The sequence below is a fragment of the Rhinoderma darwinii genome, chromosome 13, assembly GCF_050947455.1.
Source record: "Rhinoderma darwinii isolate aRhiDar2 chromosome 13, aRhiDar2.hap1, whole genome shotgun sequence".
In the NCBI taxonomy this organism is placed as follows: Eukaryota; Metazoa; Chordata; class Amphibia; order Anura; family Rhinodermatidae; genus Rhinoderma; species Rhinoderma darwinii.
The window spans coordinates 34,249,075-34,267,487 of record NC_134699.1 but is presented as its reverse complement, the minus strand read 5'-3'; the positions used below and the strand labels follow the sequence as shown (position 1 = coordinate 34,267,487).

Below are 18,413 nucleotides of genomic sequence, written 5' to 3'. Positions count from 1 at the left end.
AAATGACATTTTAAGAGGTCAGCTGCTCTTAAATAGCAATGGCATGCTTAGGAAGTCAGTTGCTGTGCAGACCCGCATGTCATACTGAACGTGTCAGAGATTTGTAGTATGGTTTGCCTATGTAAGCGCCATTGTGCTCTGATACTTGTGACATGCTTAATGAACGTGAACTAGAATCAAGGCCGTGGCAAATCTAGGCATAGTATGTTACTGTGTGCCTTTAGTGTCTTAAATATTAATGAAGGTCTTAAATATTAATATAGAAAAAATGCTTTCATATCAAATATCTCTGATTTGCTCTGTATTTTTCAGAAGGATAGTTAGAGCCTTTTAAGGGTCTTCGCCTACAAGGATAAATTTAGCATTGGCAGTGCCCTGGGCATTGTGTACAAATCCTCTACTTATTATTTTAAGTGGAATATTAAGCGACCGGTTAAAAAAGAAATGACTGAGGACGGAAATAATATAATCCAGTTTGGATTCCTATCTATACCTGCCATTGTAAACATAGAGACATACCAGAATACTATTATTTTTATATTGGTTTTATAGTTTATAAAATGCGATGAAGAAAAATTATGCAAATAGGTTCCAATTTAACAGAAATAGAAAAATGGGTATGCTTTTTTCCCCCGAAAACAGTGCCACTATTGTCTATGTGCCCTGTCTGGTATTGCATTTTCATTCAAGTGAATGGGGCTGAGCTGCAATACCACACACAGCCCATGGACAGGAGTAGCGCTGTGTTTTGAAAAGAAGGAAATTTTTATTTTATTTTTTATCTTGGAGAACCCATTTACAATCAAACAAGTTGCAGAAGTCAAGCTTAAGTTAAAATAATCCTTCCCCTTTTATTAGCAAAAATGACCTCATGTTATGGTAAAAGTGTTGTCCGCTTTTAACAATCCATGTTTATTAAAAGACTCCCTGATAAGATGATCATGGGTGTCCCACTGCTGGAACTCCTAGTGATTACCTGTAATCTTTGGAGCAATCCACTAGCAAGTGTTCAGTTTTTCTGCAGCACCACCACAGGAGAAATTAAGTATTACATGGTCCTCTAGACACTCTTTGAGGCCTTTCTCCACTTCAGTTAATTGATGGATGTCCTAAATGTATTATATTAGTATGCTATAATAGGGTATTCAAATATAATAAACCAATAAATATTCCAAACCAAACGACATATTATGGAATTGTATAAATGACACTTCCTTACTTGATTTTATGATGAGACGATGAATTTAGCTATGAAAATTTCAGATTCTCTGCAGTTGCCTTGTAAATTCATCAGAAGGCTGTCAATAGACACGAAACCGTACTGTCATAGAATATCCTATGGGTCTGTTGATGGTCCAGCTGGCAACCAGAAGGCATTTCATATGTAGTGTGCAAACACCCTAGTGGTTAAAGGGGGTATTTCAGACAATAACATTAGATTAGGGAATTGTTAATGGAGATCTGGCTGCTTACCTCACCATCAACATGTAACATTGTTCAACTTGCCCAATGCACATGAGTAACACATGAACGATACAAACTTAAATAACAGCCCAGGCAGCATCGTGTAAGAAATGACTTGTACATGCAATAAATGTGTCATTTTGTAATATTTTTTTTATATACAGGTGGCCGGGAAAATAAGATGCCAATTCTCATCTCCAAGATATTCAAGGGCCTGGCTGCTGACTTGACAGGTGCGCTTTACGTGGGCGATGCAATCTTGTCTGTGAATGGAGCGGACTTATCTGAAGCCACCCATGATGATGCGGTGCAAGCTCTCAAGAAGACTGGCAAAGAGGTGGTGCTGGAAGGTAAACTCTATTCAATTAGCCAAGAGGATTCTGGGAATAATGATGAAACGAAATAATGGGTGTAGTGATTAGCAATAAGGCAATAAAACATGATAAGCCATAAAGTGCTATGCACAGCAGATATTTAAAGCGGCGTTCGAATTGGATATTTGGTTGTAGTTTAACTTATCCCCCCACTGCTATTCTGTGGCCAGAAATTCCTCCTGATGATTCCCTCACAGCTGTTGGGAGGGGAACGTGGGCGGCTAAGAACCGAAACGCAAAGTGCTGCACCCGAGAATCACACATATATTGATCGTTCATAAGGACCATAGCATTATACAAATATAGCTGAAATAAAAGATAATATATCACTTTTTACTGTTTCACTGCTGCTGTCTCCATGTGTCTATATATATATAGTAGTCAATATGGAAATGCTCCCAATGAAGCATCTCAGACTTTATAATAAATCCCAACTTGTATTTAAAGGGGTTGTCTAGTTAAGAAACCTAATTTTTATATACTCTATTAGGGCATTCTGAGTTAACAGAGAGGAGTCCCTCATGTGGCACCTCCACCTGAGAGTAGCTGCAAAGAGTATTGTTCTCTGGGGGACCCAGTGTGTTTGTGCATTACACAGACAGCCCAATGATTTCATTGAGCCCCATGCAGTGCTTCAATTCTCCTGTGTTAGCGCTGTAGAATTGAGCACTTGCTGGCAGGTTCCCCCCACAGATTACAGATGATCGGCTGGGGTCCCAGCAGCAGAACAATCTGTGATGAACTTATATTTGGAAGACCCTTCTAATGAAAAGAACGCAGAACTTATGGGACCCCTTTATAGATGTCCTCCACAATACTTTTACATAAATCATATTAAAGTGACATCAAGTCATAAAGAAAAGTCTGCTCCTTGCCTCTTCTCTACCCTCAGCACATGAACTGAAACCCAAAGTGAAGGATCTTTAACATGGGCCAATGATTGAGCGAACGAGTGCTCGTATGAACGTTGTTTCTGATCATGGCCCTGTGTAAACAGGACAGCAAAAAGCAGAGAAACACGCAAACGCTCTTTTATACGGCCCAAAAAATGGTCGCTTGTCAGCAGCACATCTTCCATGTAAACAGGGGCTGCCAACAAGATGCAAAAATATAGGAACGAACAATGGTATTAATGGTCGTTCGTCCTCATACATTCCGGTCACTGCTCCATTTAAATTGAACAAGCGAGTGCCGAAACACATGCTGTATTGACAATCGGCGCTGGTTTACTGGGCAGAAAATCTGCCCATGTAAAAGGGCCTTAATATAAATTGGTTTCTATCGATGCACACCCTGGCAACCCCATAAAAAAAAGACTTTAGTTGATATGCATTAGATCCCTAGCAACCAGTCTGTCTCAGGAGACCCATCTGTTGAGCTCAAAACTAGATTAGCAATGTGCTGACTGACACAGCTTTATTTTTGTACTCGTTTTATAGACATTTTATTAGGGTTTATTTTTATTCTATCTGAACTATATATACAGCACACACACTAAAAGGTCAAGACATTCTTATTTTGTATTTTTTTTACACTACAGCTTTCCTCTGATAGATGTGAATTAACTGGCCAATAGATGGTCGACCAATTGCTTGTCCTTTTGTGGCTTGTAGTTGTGCCCCAAGCCACCACAAACATGGTTAAACATCAGATTCAGCAGGGAGCAGAAAAAAACAAAATATACCACGATCAGTCTAAAGTAGCGAACTGCCAGCTGAAAAAAATCCGTCAGAGCAAACTTTCAACAGATCTGTCTTTTGGAAATCGTTTGTTTCAACACAAGAATGTGACCAAATAATGGCCAAAAATCGGGGGAAAAATGAAAAACGGCCATTTCAGACTATATGTATCTCTTGTCTTGGCTATGTCTTATAAGACCCAGCAGCGCTGATACACTGAGGGGCACCCAGGACTGATACACGTGATAACTGGTACCAGTACAGGAAGTGACGCTGCCAATTCCAACATTAAACACTTTGTATATAGTCAAAGCGAAAGCAGAAATGGTGTTACTGATGCAGCATAAAATGACGGCACACCAGATAAGGGACCATGACTGTCTAAGGTCATTCACTAATGGGTTAATTAGAAAACATCTCTCCGTCCTTAAGACTTGGACTTTGATTTAATGTATAAACTGCCCAGCTGTGGACCCAATATGCCATATGGAATATGCCATAGATGCAGGTCCCAGCTCGGCTGTTTCCATAACACCCATAGAAATTAATGGCGAGAGCTGCGCACATCTGTGGCCACCTCTACTTTAATACTCCGCTTCACAAGGTGCGACGGGGGTTGGGTGACCCCTATTCTGGTGGTAGGTGCAGGTCCCAGAACTGGATCCTCATTTAGCAGACATTTATGGAAAATCCCATGGATATGCCATAAATGTCTTAGATGGGCATACCCCTTTAAAGGTGTTTTAAAGTAGACAATCCCTTTAAACCTGTATTCTGTTGGAGAAAGACAAGCTTATTAAAGTTTTGCAGGGGATTGGATCCTCAATATTCTGGAATAGATTATATCATAAAGTAGTGCTATCATTTATACACCTCCAATTACATGGACAGTAAGGCTGGGTTCACACGAGCACATTAACGTCCGTAATGGACGGACGTATTTCGGCCGGAAGTCCCGGACCGAACTCAGTGCAGGGAGCCGGGCTCCTAGCATCATACTTATGTACGATGCTAGGAGTCCCTGCCTCTCTGCGGTACAACTGTCCCGTACTGTAATCATGTTTTCAGTACGGGACAGTAGTTCCACAGAGAGGCAGGGACTCCTAGCATCGTACATAACTATGATGCTAGGAGCCCGGCTCCCTGCACTGAGTTCGGTCCGGAACTTCCGGCCGAAATACGTCCGTCCATTACGGACGTAATTAGTGTGTGTGCACATACCCTAAATCACCTTCCGCAGAAACGCTTCTATGCTAAATGGTTTTTGGTGCAGTGGAATATGTCTAGAAAATTATCACTCACTTACATACCTTTCATCATCTTGTCAAGAGTTCCTGTATAGTTCACTTCAGTACATCATTGAGCATGCAGTAATGCAAAAAGGCGGAGCTGTGACAACCTGTCAAGCAACTTCTTGAAAAATCAAATCATGTAAACGATTGGTGTGTTTTGGTGCAGATTGAGAATGGTTTTCCTTCTGAAATACACTGTAGAGTCCTGATGCATTTGTAGCCTAATAATATAGTCTAATGTGACCTCATTTAATAGATTGTTACTGGATTTTCACATGGTCATTTTCTCATTAGAAAGAATGTTTACATGACACTAAGATGGATTTCCAAGATCTTCTAGTGTCAGTTGCATGTTGGTTGGCCCCAGCGTACTATAAATGTCAGCTCCATTTAGGAGCGAAGTGTGATATAAATAGTGACATATTTTACAGGTCAGTTCTTTCCAGATCCAAAACCAATCTCTTCTGCCTGGTCACTAGGATTACATGGCAGGACATTGTGTAGTTCTGGACTCTAGGAAAGATGAGTGAGAACCGCTGTAGGAGCTATACCGCCAGCCATATTGGTTGTCATCCAGCTCTCCAGAAATACGTACAACCAAGAAACAGGTGAATAGGATCTAATTCTTGTCTTCCTATATATATTTTTTTTAATGATGATCTGATAATCCAGAACATTTGATAATTCAACTGGTACCTAATAGATCCATTTAATGCTGGTTAAATGGAATTCTACTGTATAAGTCCATAGGAATCTATGGTATGTAAACATCTTCTCCATATGGCCAAGCAGTGTCGGGCTGGGATTCCTTGACCCCATTAGAGGAAATTACTCTGCAGCTCTCCCTCTATCTATACAGAACATGTACACATCCATTTTTAATTACATTGTAATCTTTGCAGTTATCATTGTACACATGACCTCATCCATAAGGTCTTATAGGTTTTATGTAAATTGTGCCTTAAGAAATATACCGTAGTGGCAGGTGATTGGCTCCAAAGTCACTTCCAAATGGGGTTGTCTCCTGCTGGACCTTTGGGGCCCATTACTGTGTTATTGTGAATCTTAGAAATATTAGGAACTTAGATCTCTCCATGAGCTCAGTTATTTTAGTACTATTTATATAAAGCAATAGAGCTCCTTTAACCCACGCAAATGGGCGAACTTATGACCGCAATAGGACGTAATGTTAGGTCCAGTAATATACAGCCTAAATTGCGCTGCAACAGCCAGAATCGGAGATGACATTGATCTTGGCCATATAACCCCTTAGAAGCCGCTGTTGCCATTGACCGCGGCATCTAAGGGGTTAAATGGCTGGGATCGTAGAGGGGGATGGTTCCGCCATGGCAACTGGGAGCTTAACAAAGGTCCCCAGGCCTGCCATTGCTATATGCCAATTAGGACGTGCCAAAGCATTATATGTGGGACCAAAAAAATAGTTTAATAAAGGTTAGTAAAGTTTAAAAAAATGTTAAAAAACAGTATTTACAGTAAAAAATAAATAAATAATTAAACCATTTAAAAAAAAAAAAAGTATTTTTATTTAGCAAAAGTGTTAATAACCTAATAATACACATATATTGTATTGCCACGATCATAATGGCCCATGTAATAAAGTAAATATGTTAATTAAAGCACACGGTTATCGGCGGTTAAATGCCTACATCAAAAGAAAAATTGCCTTTTTATTTCTCAATTATCCCCCAAAAATTTTTTCATTCCCCAAAAACATGAATAAAAGTTTTTGAATACATTATATGTTCCCCACAATAAAAAAAATACAACTCTACCTGCAAAAAATAACCTCTTATGTGGCTACGTGGACAGAAAAATGAAAAAGTTACGGCCCTCGGCACGCAGTGATGAGAAAATTCAAAAAGTTGCTGTGTCCTAAAGGTCCAAAATAGCTTTGGCCTGAATGGGTTAATGACCTTCTTGGGATAATTAGGATAGGGGATACCATAAAATCATCCTTTTCCTTGTATTAACTTCCACCCAAATAAAGTTGTGTGTCTGTGGGAAAATGGGGGCCGTGACACTCTTGTCCAGTGATCTGTGAACTGCTTAATGATCTGGCTGAATGTGGAAGAGCCTAGAGAGTTGCAGGACTGGCGGAGACTGAGATTTAACTATTCAGTGGAGTAAACTGACTCCTGCCATGTCTATAGGTCCACGTTCAGTCTGTTGTATGTGTCCTTGGATACTTGGCGTCCATTTCTTCATGTAACTTTTTATATATGTATAATGTATTGTATACTTTTTCTCGTGACCCCTTTCACCCCGTAGACCATGTTCTGCGCTGATACATCACACTTCTGTACGTACTGTACTATGCTCTGTGATTCCAATATCCATGTTATGTTGTGAAATGGTTCTTATTGGCAAACCTTATAAACATGCGATTCATTTTTAGACATTATATTGTGGGATAGTTTGAAAATTTTCCCCATGTGACATTTTCACGCACCTCCAGGACTGGATCAAGATTTGCGGAGGCCCCTTCCCCAATAACAGTGTCCTATAACACGTGGCTAATTTAAGATGGACAAATTATAGTTTACGCTGACATCAGATTTTTATAATCGGATCCTTCAGATTTCTATGGAAATTTCCGACAATGTCTGTGCGGACAGTCTCATCGATGGAGAGATTGGATAGATGAGATTTTTTTTATACTTGTTGCATACTTTGATCCAAGATATACGATGTCATTGATATCTTCACCCCTGCATAAAAATGTCTGTTAAACAAAGCTGAAGTGGCAAGTTAATGGTGTGGTCTGCGAAGACCGCCGTGGACCGACAATCCGTAACATCTATAGCAAGTTGTTGGCCTAAATATCCACACATGAACCATAGACTTTGCCTGTTTGATATCAACACAAGCTGGAGTTTTCATATCACCTCTGCCCTTAAGAGAACTTGATAAGGAGACATTTGAAAGCTAAAATAAATGAAACCATTATACAGCTGAGCAAACATTCACATATGATCTGAAACACCATGCGTCACACCATAGAGTTTATTCCTGATCTTGTAGGAGAAAGTATGGTCACTTTGGAACTAAAGACTATTTTTATGTATACAGTAACCTTTGAAATTCTAATATAAAATGTTTTAATTTTTTGAAAATTCCTGATGGTCCTTATGTTCCCGACGTTTCTCTGGGACCTATACCGTGTTTTTGTCTTTTTTGCTTTATAAAATTTCCTGTGCCATAATTAATAGACATTGAACCCACATTTTATCACTTTTACATTATTACGGCAGGGGAATAGTAAAAAGCAATCACTCCTGTCTCCTGTGGAGGCAATCCAAAAGTAGAGCCGGTCAGTCTGGGGAATTCCAAATTTGAAGGCAACCCTGCTGAACTAAAGGAAGTGATTCCAAAAACAATATATTTTTGATTTTTTTTTTTCTACAAGAATTTCCAAATGTTAATAGACAAGTAGGATAAAACCAAAACCCTCATAAAAGCCACATAAGAGCTATAGAAGCTTCCACATTATGGGTAAGTTGAATCACAGAAATTGTAAGATCAACATCACCCGGGTCCCTGCCATATAGAACCTTATGTATACCACAGAGAGGTTTGCGCGGAGCCTGTACAGGGGCTGTAGGCCTTCCGTGTGCTACCATAGGATGCCTCTATTCAGCACCTTATTAAAGGGGGTTTCCAGCCCCAAAAAATGTATGACCTATCCTCAGGATAGGCCATCAATATCTGATCGGTCGGGGTCCGACTCCTGGCACTCCCGCCAATCAGCTTTTAGAAAGGGGCCGCAGTGCTCGTGCGAGCGCTGCTTGCCCTTTATTTGTACTTGCTCACTGTGAATCATCAACACACCTTCCTTTGGCAGAGTTTCACAGTATTACTGCCTTCTCCTATTCACTTGAATGAAGGATAGGCCATTCATTTTTTGGGACTAGAAAACCCCTTTAATCACATATTCTCATCTAGAAGCAGTTTTAGGCGAGAATATGTTTGAACTACAGTTCCCAATGGAGCATGCTAAAAAAAATCTATCTATCTATTACAATGTACAAATATGACAGTGTTTTCCTTACAGTTATAAAACCACTTTACATTATGAAACTAAAGTAAAGTCATATTGTACTTTGAACTTCCCAAATAAAATAGTTGTGTGATGAGTAAGTGCAGTTATTGCATCCAGATTGTGTGTGTGCCACAGGGACCCAGCTGTCCGCAGTTCAGAACGCACTTCATGTTACGCCCAGAGCAGTTTTTTCAAAGTGACTTTCTAAAATTTACTTTTCAATTATTTATGCGAGGATTGAGGGATTAGAAAAAGGAATATAACATGCTTCACATACGTATAAACTACTGGTAATAAATCTGCATTCCACATATATTACTAGGCAGTTACTATCATTATGTATATGCTTTGGTATACACATATTCAGATAGTGTATCTGTTATACAGCGATGCGTTTTAGTGGTCTAACCACCAGATCTCAGGTGGTTGCACCATCAGTCACAAATACAATGAGACAAATGTAACAGCCGGTTTAAATGTTATGTGGGTTTTACATTCATGAGAGATTTACACTTCTATTGGAGCGATGTTTCGCACAAAATTTCCACCTCTCAGGTTGCATTAGAGCACACCTGAGAGTCAGTACAGTCTTATAGAATGCAGTGCTGTGCAACCTGTGGATGAGAAATTTGGGGTCTACATAGCCCCAAGAGGTTTTAGAAGATGGACTGATTGTTAGAATGTATTAGAATGCTAGACCACTAGAATGCTGTCTGCTTCATCACTCTAAGGGTCTGTTACATCGGCACATTTTGATTGTAACAACAAGCGCCGATCAATCAGACAGCTCGTTGATCGGCGCTCATTTGCTCCTTTCACAAGGAGCTAGTATGGGGACGAGCGCTCTTTACTCTGATCGCTCATCCTCATACATTTCTATTATGTCAGCAGCACGTCTCCCTGTTTACACAGGGGGATGTGCTGCCGACAACGCTAATAGTTTCGGCTGCAGAAACGTTACAATCAGCCGATGAACGAGCGTTTGCTCGTCCATTGGCTGATCATTGCCCTGTTTACACAGGGCAATTATGGAGAAAGAGTGTTCTGGGAACATTCGTTTGCCCAATAATTGGACCATATAAAAGGTTCCTAAGTCTGCCCATACAAGAATAGCAGTACATAAGCTGACTTCTATCTCTCCCGGTCCCGCGATAAACATGCATATTCGGATCAGCTAAAGGTCCTCTAAACGGCCCAATATGGTGCATCTTTAGTGTGCGTCTTTATTTGTATAGGGAGGGTAGGATATGCCACTGCCGACCATCTCTGGCATTGCTTATTTGTTAGAGAAACAAAAGATCGGGCGTGTAGGAATCCAATATACCTGATGGCAGAAGTCGCCGGACTGATGAGTTGCCCCATATGCATTAGATCATCAACCAATCCTGCTGAAATGAATAGGTTCACTTTATTCTACTTTAATATGTATGGTTAGTTTATATTACCTCAGTTGAATGCTGTCTGCTTTGTCTATGAGTCTTTACATCATGTTTGGCCACTAGAGTGCTCTCTGCTTAACAGCCAGATCACTAGAATGCACTAGAATGCTCTGAGCTTCATTTACTTGCCAGTGGAATTTCAAGCTTATTTTTCACATCATATTTTTTGCCCTACGGCAGATGTATACAACAGATAAAGTAATACAATGGTATATTAACCTTTACGCATAGTATTATATCATGTATAATGACCACTAGAATGCTCTTTGAGTCAATAGAATGTTCTACATATCATGTATTGTGTGCTAGAATGCTCTGTGCTTCATATATCAGACATTATCTACCTCATATATAACATCATGAGTGCTCTCTGTATTGTTCATTTGATTACTTGAGTATTGGATATGAGTAAACGGAAAGATATATAGTCCACTATTATTCTGTCTGTATCTATAGATACATGTTAGAAACTTTATACCTGCTTTTATGTAATGTATCTATTGTGAAATTGTTACAGGGAAATGCTCGTATCAGCGCTGACATCAAGGATCTTACGGCGGAAAGCGATAAAGAACTAGATTTGATTTATGTATATGACATTTATGCATGGTATTTTGGATGATGTACAATAATGTCATGATGAAATTCAGTGGACAGCTGCCAGGTAGTGACAGGACAGGTCCCTAGATTAAAGGTTGACTACTATCTCCGGGCCATGAGGCAATGATGTCTCCAAAGGAAAACCTATTATTTATACAGTACAGACTTCGAGTTGGGGGCTTGGGTTTAATTTCTCCCTACCTCTTTTATGGCATATTACACAGTTACATACTACATATGTATCATTTTATCTCCACAGTGAAGTATATGAAGGAGATATCTCCCTTCTTCAAAGGCTCTACCTCCAGTGGACCAGGGAGTTGGGATGGCCCTTTACCAGCCTCTCCGCACAAGAAGAGTTCCCCAGCCTTGCCTCCTCGGGACATAAAGGATGGGAAGAGCATGCCACTGAAGATGTGTTATGTATCCCGCACATTCTTACCTGCTGATCCTGAGCCCAGGTGAGGAGAGAAATGAGTAGACATGAAGCAGTACATCTCAATGCCCTGCAAAGTAACTTACTTTGGTATTACGAAAAGACCAGATGTTCTTATGATCCTCGCAGGAGTATACATACAGCTGAGAAGGCCTCATAGCTAAAAACAATAAGGAGACCCCTGATGATGCAGGCTCATACCATTACACCCTACCATTTTAGGACAAGCGGGCTTGGCACTTGTCTTCCCCCACCAATGTCACATCCCTTGTAGAAGAAAAGGGTGATATTACCCTCTGGTTGATTCCCCCTCACTTGTTTGCTGCAACTCTGGAGAGAGGGAGCACTGCAGGTTCACACAGCCCATAGTCAAGGCATATGGAGTGATCCTAAACTGGACCCTCCCTCGAATTGACCCCAAAGCAATTGTTTAGGTACAGTACACATGTCCTTAAATAGTAAGTGTAAGCATACGCTCACCTCTATGCGATCTATTGCATGAAGTTAATTGAAAAAGGATCATTATTACATTGTGCGGAAGAAACAATCATTATCTTTAGAAATATAATAAAGAGGCCTATTCAGTTTTCAGCAATTTCAATCAATTTTAGCAGGTTCCTCCTTTGGGATCTCTCGTTACCTGGTGTTGGAAGCCAAATATTTTTGCAGTTCACTGCACAGAAGGAATGAGGAATGAGGACATAATACATCTAGTGCTCTTCAACAGAAATGAATGGCATAACTTAAAGTTGCTCAAAGACGTTCATTTTTTGCTGGCAGACGCCGCTATTTCAGTAGGATCTGTTGTTATCCGTAGGTGACCTATTAGGCCATTCATTCTTTAGCAGATCCTCTATTGCTTTTTCCATTATGAGCTAAACCCTCTACCGATAGAAATAACACGCATGTGCAGCTAGAGGCAACAAGGGTATAACTTGCATTTTTTTTTTTAAGATCTCTCGACCAATTCTAATTATTGCTGATGAGAAATGGGTAAAATTGTTGTATCTGGGAGAGAGGGGCATAATTTTGCCATGAGAGGTTCACGGGCATGGACACAAATTTACATCCATGCACGAACACACACAGATGTACAAATATGGACAACCCGTACTTTCTAGTTAGTGTCAGTGCCCTCATAATAAAGACTCTATAAAAGTGACAGCCACAATACCTCCATATCCCGCCACAGTGCCCAATATTAGACCCCATGACAGAGCCAGCAATATGACTAGTGTGCAAACCAACGCTCACCTCTGCTTCGACAGCATAACGCCTCTGCCATGAGGGCTCATACTGCTTGGGAGGCATTGCAGGCAGCAAGGACAAGCGCTGGCACCTGTTGTCTGCCAATGAACCACCAGTCTTCTAACCACAGAGGCCAGGAGAGTAGTCCTCACTTCTTGTTCCAGGTTGAAAGCTTAAATATATATTGTGTATATATATATATATATATATATATATATATATATATATATAAATTCTGTCTAGTTGATTTTCATTCAATCTGTCTGTATCTTTATGTAGATACCTAGAGATTTGTTCAGCGGATGGAAGAGATGTTCTTTTTCTCCGAGCAAAGGATGAGGGTACAGCCCAGGCCTGGTTCAGTGCCATTCATACCAATGTCAATGCTCTGATACCGCGGGTCAGAGATGAAGTAAAACAGCTTGTAGGCAAGGATGTTAAACACATGGGTTGGCTGACGGAGCAGGTATTGTTTTTTTATCTCACAAGAAAGCCTGAAATTTGGTTTTTATCACAATGCTCAGGTGTTTGGCTAAATATGTTCTTTCTTCTTTTTTTTTAGCTGCCACAAGATGAAAAACAGAAGCTCTTAGCAATTCTTACCGAGAAAGATCTTTTGCTATACAATGTTCTGCCCCACACTAGAGAGGGCTTCAGTAAACCTGTATTCTGCCACCCTCTGATTGCCACCAGGTAAAGGAAAAATGCTGCAATGAAAAGCAATATTATAAGACAGGGGCGTAGCTATAGGGTGTGCGGAAGCAGAGGCATAGCTAGGTTCTCCAGCACCCGGGGCAAAGATTCAGTTTGGCGCCCCCCCAACCTCATTCCCCACATCTCCTTCCCCCTCGCCATGTTTGTTTTCTCTACCAATCGACGTGTCATTTCTTTTCCACATTTCTTTTTATGTAACTCGAGCATAAAAACATTTGTACATTTTAAAAGCAATATAGCTCTATATACAGCACCAGAACCAAGCTCAGTACATATATACAGCACCAGAACAAAGCTCAGTACATAAATACAACACCAGCACAAATACAGCTCAATTTAGTGCAAACCCTGCTGTATAGGTTTGCACTAATTTGTTTCGGCCCGAACAATGGTAAGGATATGCTGGGAGATGCTGTTTCACAAAAAATAAATCATATCATAATCATACCACCCATCATCTCGCTGCAGATCAGACAGTGACTACAGTTCTGATTAGAGGCAGAATAAACATTTACATTAAAGAGGCTCTGTCACCAGATTTTGCAACCCCTATCTGCTATTGCAGCAGATCGGCGCTGCAATGTAGATTACAGTAACGTTTTTATTTTTAAAAAACGAGCATTTTTGGCCAAGTTATGACCATTTTTGTATTTATGCAAATGAGGCTTGCAAAATTCCAAGTGGGCATGTTTAAAGTAAAAGTCCAACTGGGCGTGTATTATGTGCGTACATCGGGGCGTTTTTACTACTTTTACTAGCTGGGCGTTCTGACGAGAAGTATCATCCACTTCTCTTCAGAACGCCCAGCTTCTGGCAGTGCAGACACAGCCGTGTTCTCGAGAGATCACGCTGTGACGTCACTCACTTCCTGCCCCAGGTCCTGCATCGTATCGGACACATCAGCACCAGAGGCTACAGTTCATTCTGCAGCAGCATCGGCGTTTGCAGGTAAGTCGATGTAGCTACTTACCTGCAAACGCTGATGCTGCTGCAGAATCAACTGTAGCCTCTGGTGCCGATGTGGCCGACATGATGCAGGACCTGGGGCATCAAGTGAGTGACGTCACAGCGTGATCTCTCGAGAACACGCTGTGTGTCTGCACTGCCAGAAGCTGGGCATTCTGAAGAGAAGTGGATGATACTTCTCGTCAGAACGCCCAGCTAGTAAAAGTAGTAAAAACGCCCCGATGTACGCACATAATACACGCCCACTTGGACTTTTACTTTAAACACGCCCACTTGGACTTTTGAAGCCTCAACTGCATAAATACAAAAATGGTCATAACTTGGCCAAAAATGCTCGTTTTTTTAAAGAGGCTCTGTCACCAGATTTTGCAACCCCTATCTGCTATTGCAGCAGATAGGCGCTGCAATGTAGATTACAGTAACGTTTTTATTTTTTAAAAACGAGCATTTTTGGCCAAGTTATGACCATTTTCGTATTTATGCAAATGAGGCTTGCAAAAGTACAACTGGGCGTGTTGAAAAGTAAAAGTACAACTGGAAGTGTATTATGTGCGTACATCGGGGTGTGTTTACTACTTTTACTAGCTGGGCGTTGTGTATAGAAGTGTCATCCACTTCTCTTCACAACGCCCAGCTTCTGGCAGTGCAGCACTGTGACGTCACTCACAGGTCCTGCATCGTGTCGGCACCAGAGGCTACAGATGATTCTGCAGCAGCATCGGCGTTTGCAGGTAAGTCGATGTAGCTACTTACCTGCAAATGCTGATGCTGCTGCAGAATCAAGTGTAGCCTCTGGTGCCGACACGATGCAGGACCTTTGAGTGACGTCACAGTGCTGCACTGCCAGAAGCTGGGCGTTGTGAAGAGAAGTGGATGACACTTCTATACACAACGCCCAGCTAGTAAAAGTAGTAAACACACCCCGATGTACGCACATAATACACGCCCAGTTGTACTTTTACTTTTCAACACGCCCAGTTGTACTTTTGCAAGCCTCATTTGCATAAATACGAAAATGGTCATAACTTGGCCAAAAATGCTCGTTTTTTAAAAATAAAAACGTTACTGTAATCTACATTGCAGCGCCTATCTGCTGCATTAGCAGATAGGGGCTGCAAAATCTGGTGACAGAGCCTCTTTAAAATTAAAACGTTACTGTAATCTACATTGCAACGCCTATCTGCTGCAATAGCTGATAGGGGTTGCAAAATCTGGTGACAGAGCCTCTTTAAGTGACTCACTGATGACGTCTCAGATTCTAGTTCTTTTTCTCCTTCCGATCCAGACCTCTATGATGACTTGTCCCGGTCACAGCCCATTTCTACAGTTTGCCGCTCAGATGTCTTCATCTTCACACTTTTTCAACATTTCTACGCCTTTAAACAAAGATAAAGCTCTCATTATACCATATACACTGCACCTCTAATTATAATAGCACCATACACTGTGTCCTCCACACACACCGTGCCCCTATAGATAGTGCCTGCCATAGAGCCCCCTGTAGATAGTGCCCCCATATAGCCCACCCCTGTATATAGTGTCCCACAAATAGCTCCCCCTATAGTGCTCCACAGATAGCCCACCCCTGTATATAGCCCGCCTGTAGATATAGCCCACCCCTGTATATAGAGCTCCACATATAGTCCACCCCTGTATATAGCCCCCTCTAGATATAGCCCACCCCTGTATATAGTGTCCCACAAATAGCTCCCCCTATAGTGCTCCACAGATAGCCCACCCCTGTATATAGCCCGCCTGTAGATATAGCCCACCCCTGTATATAGAGCTCCACATATAGTCCACCCCTGTATATAGCCCCCTGTAGATATAGCCCACCCCTGTATATAGTGTCCCACAAATAGCTCCCCCTATAGTGCTCCACAGATAGACCACCCCTGTATATAGCCCGCCTGTAGATATAGCCCACCCATGTATATAGAGCTCCACATATAGTCCACCCCTGTATATAGCCCCCTGTAGATATAGCCCACCCCTGTATATAGTGCTCCACAGATAGCCCACCCCTATATATAGCCCCCCCTGTAGATAAAGCCCCCCCTGTAGATAAAGCCACACACTTTTTTATTACGATAAAATAACAAACTATTCAAACTCACCTTAATCCCACTCCCACGCCGTCCGGCAGCCATGGAGACCTTCTTTCTTCTGCGCAGGTCTCCTGGGGTTGAACGAAGCGTCCATGAAAGGCGCTGATTGGCAGGGCAGAATTACTTTCCCTGTCATTCAGCGCCTTCCAATTATGCAAGTGGCGCAAAGTATCGCGCCGCTTCACTTGTAGAAAGGCGCTGAATGGCCGGGCACGGAACGTACCCGGCCATTCATTGCTTCTAATTGTACCTGTGTCCTATAGAGGCAGGTACAATTAGTACTCAATCCAGCTGCTGTGAAACTATAACTCCTAACATGCCCCGACAGAGAGTGGCATGATGAGAGTTGTAGTTTTACAGCAGATAGACAGCCATAGGTGGCTGACAACGGGACTATAGGTTGCCTTAAACAGCAGGATGGATCTTGAGTGTAAGCGTGGAGGATTTTAAAAAATATAAATTATTCTTTATCCAGCATTTGATAGACCAGAACGGCTGATAATCCAGCACTTGTTCCTTGTTCCATTTGTTGAGATTTGAGGGAATCAGTAATTCACATTTTAGAGTAGAGAGTTTTTAAAGATTTGCTCATCTGTAGCAGGAAATCTGAGTAAACATAAAAACATCTTCTAGTGTTACATAGTTTCAATATGAAAATGTTAAGGTTAGATTTCATTTGTAGGAATATACTGCCACCTATCGGTAGAATATAACTAGTGAATACATGTGCTGCACACTTTGATTGTTCTTAAATCCCATTTTTCATATCAGCTGGCAGTGAAATGTGTGGTTTGTTCTTTGTATTCAGCCGCTTTATATTAATGCCCGCTAAAATAGAGTAACTTTACAACTTAGATGAAAAACAATGTGATGAGCATCGACATTTCTATCACTGCTCTGTAGTAAACAGCTTGTAGTCGTGCATACAACAAATTTATCTTCTTCTAAGCAGAGTAAAGACTTTGGGGAAAGAGTTGATGCAGCACATATAGCAAATTTTTAAAGTAGAAGCCCCACCATCAAATACTCAGAAATATCACCATTTCTTGCCCGTAATGACAGCCACAATGCCTCCATAAAAGTCATAGCCACAGTATACTCATTACAGCGACAATCAGGGCCAGCTTATAGAGCATGCCCAAGGGGAACATGCCCCAAAGCCTCCACCACCTTGGGGACATAGAGGGACTCCAGCACCCACACTCACAACTGGATCAGAAGAAACAGTTGTCTGGTGGGTGCAAGGGGGCCTTTGGCTCTATGCCCCACCATTCACCTTGTAGGCTACAGCCTAACATAAACTTGGGACCTACCAGGCGTACTTTTTCCATGCAAGCTGGCGTGATATGATGTCTGAAATATACATTTCTCAATGAAAGTCTTGAAACTTACTGTCGTGCCAGGTTGGCTCACACAATTTGATCAAAAGAGCATCCCTATTTGTAAGTAGATTAAGCTGTAATGCATATTTATTCATATTTAGTGGTTTAGGTGGCATTGGTGTTTGCAGTGTGCTGTCGCCATTTTCTTGTGTGCTGTATAAATTTGCAGTCACAGGCGTTCTTGCACCTGTAATCACGTTTTGCTTCATTTTGTTGGAATGTGCTGTTCAAACTTTTGTGTTGTTTACGTGATATATATATATATATATATATATATATATATACACTCGCTCTTTTCAAGCATTCAATTTTTTATTTGAATAATAAATTGTGCCCCCCCATGACGCCATAGGCGTCTACCTACTTTGCCTACCCCTTGCTATTTAGTTCAAAATTGTGTAATACTAGGCTATAGGTGATAAGAGGTGAAAAGGGTAGATATGCTGTGTAGATACTGACGAATGTATAACATTAACATCATACTGCAGTATATCCCACAACATTTGCATCCCCATATGTGGAACACTTTTAGCCCCATCCCCAAAACGACGTGACCGCACATAATAATCATGGGAATGCCCACTTTAATGTAAATGATCATAAGCCCCACTTACAATAATTGAAAAAAGAAAGCAGTTGGGAGGTATGTTA

General features: G+C 41.2%; 1 protein-coding gene across 1 annotated transcript in view; it reads left to right on the top strand.

The window, feature by feature from the left end:
• SNTA1 (syntrophin alpha 1) overlaps window positions 1-18,413 on the top strand; it is a 38,655-nt gene that overhangs the window by 9,600 nt on the left and 10,642 nt on the right. Inside the window, exons 2-5 of the mRNA XM_075846434.1 lie at window positions 1,629-1,814; window positions 11,168-11,369; window positions 12,872-13,058; window positions 13,155-13,285. Coding sequence (XP_075702549.1) covers window positions 1,629-1,814; window positions 11,168-11,369; window positions 12,872-13,058; window positions 13,155-13,285 — 706 coding nt within the window. The remainder of the gene's footprint in view (window positions 1-1,628; window positions 1,815-11,167; window positions 11,370-12,871; window positions 13,059-13,154; window positions 13,286-18,413) is intronic.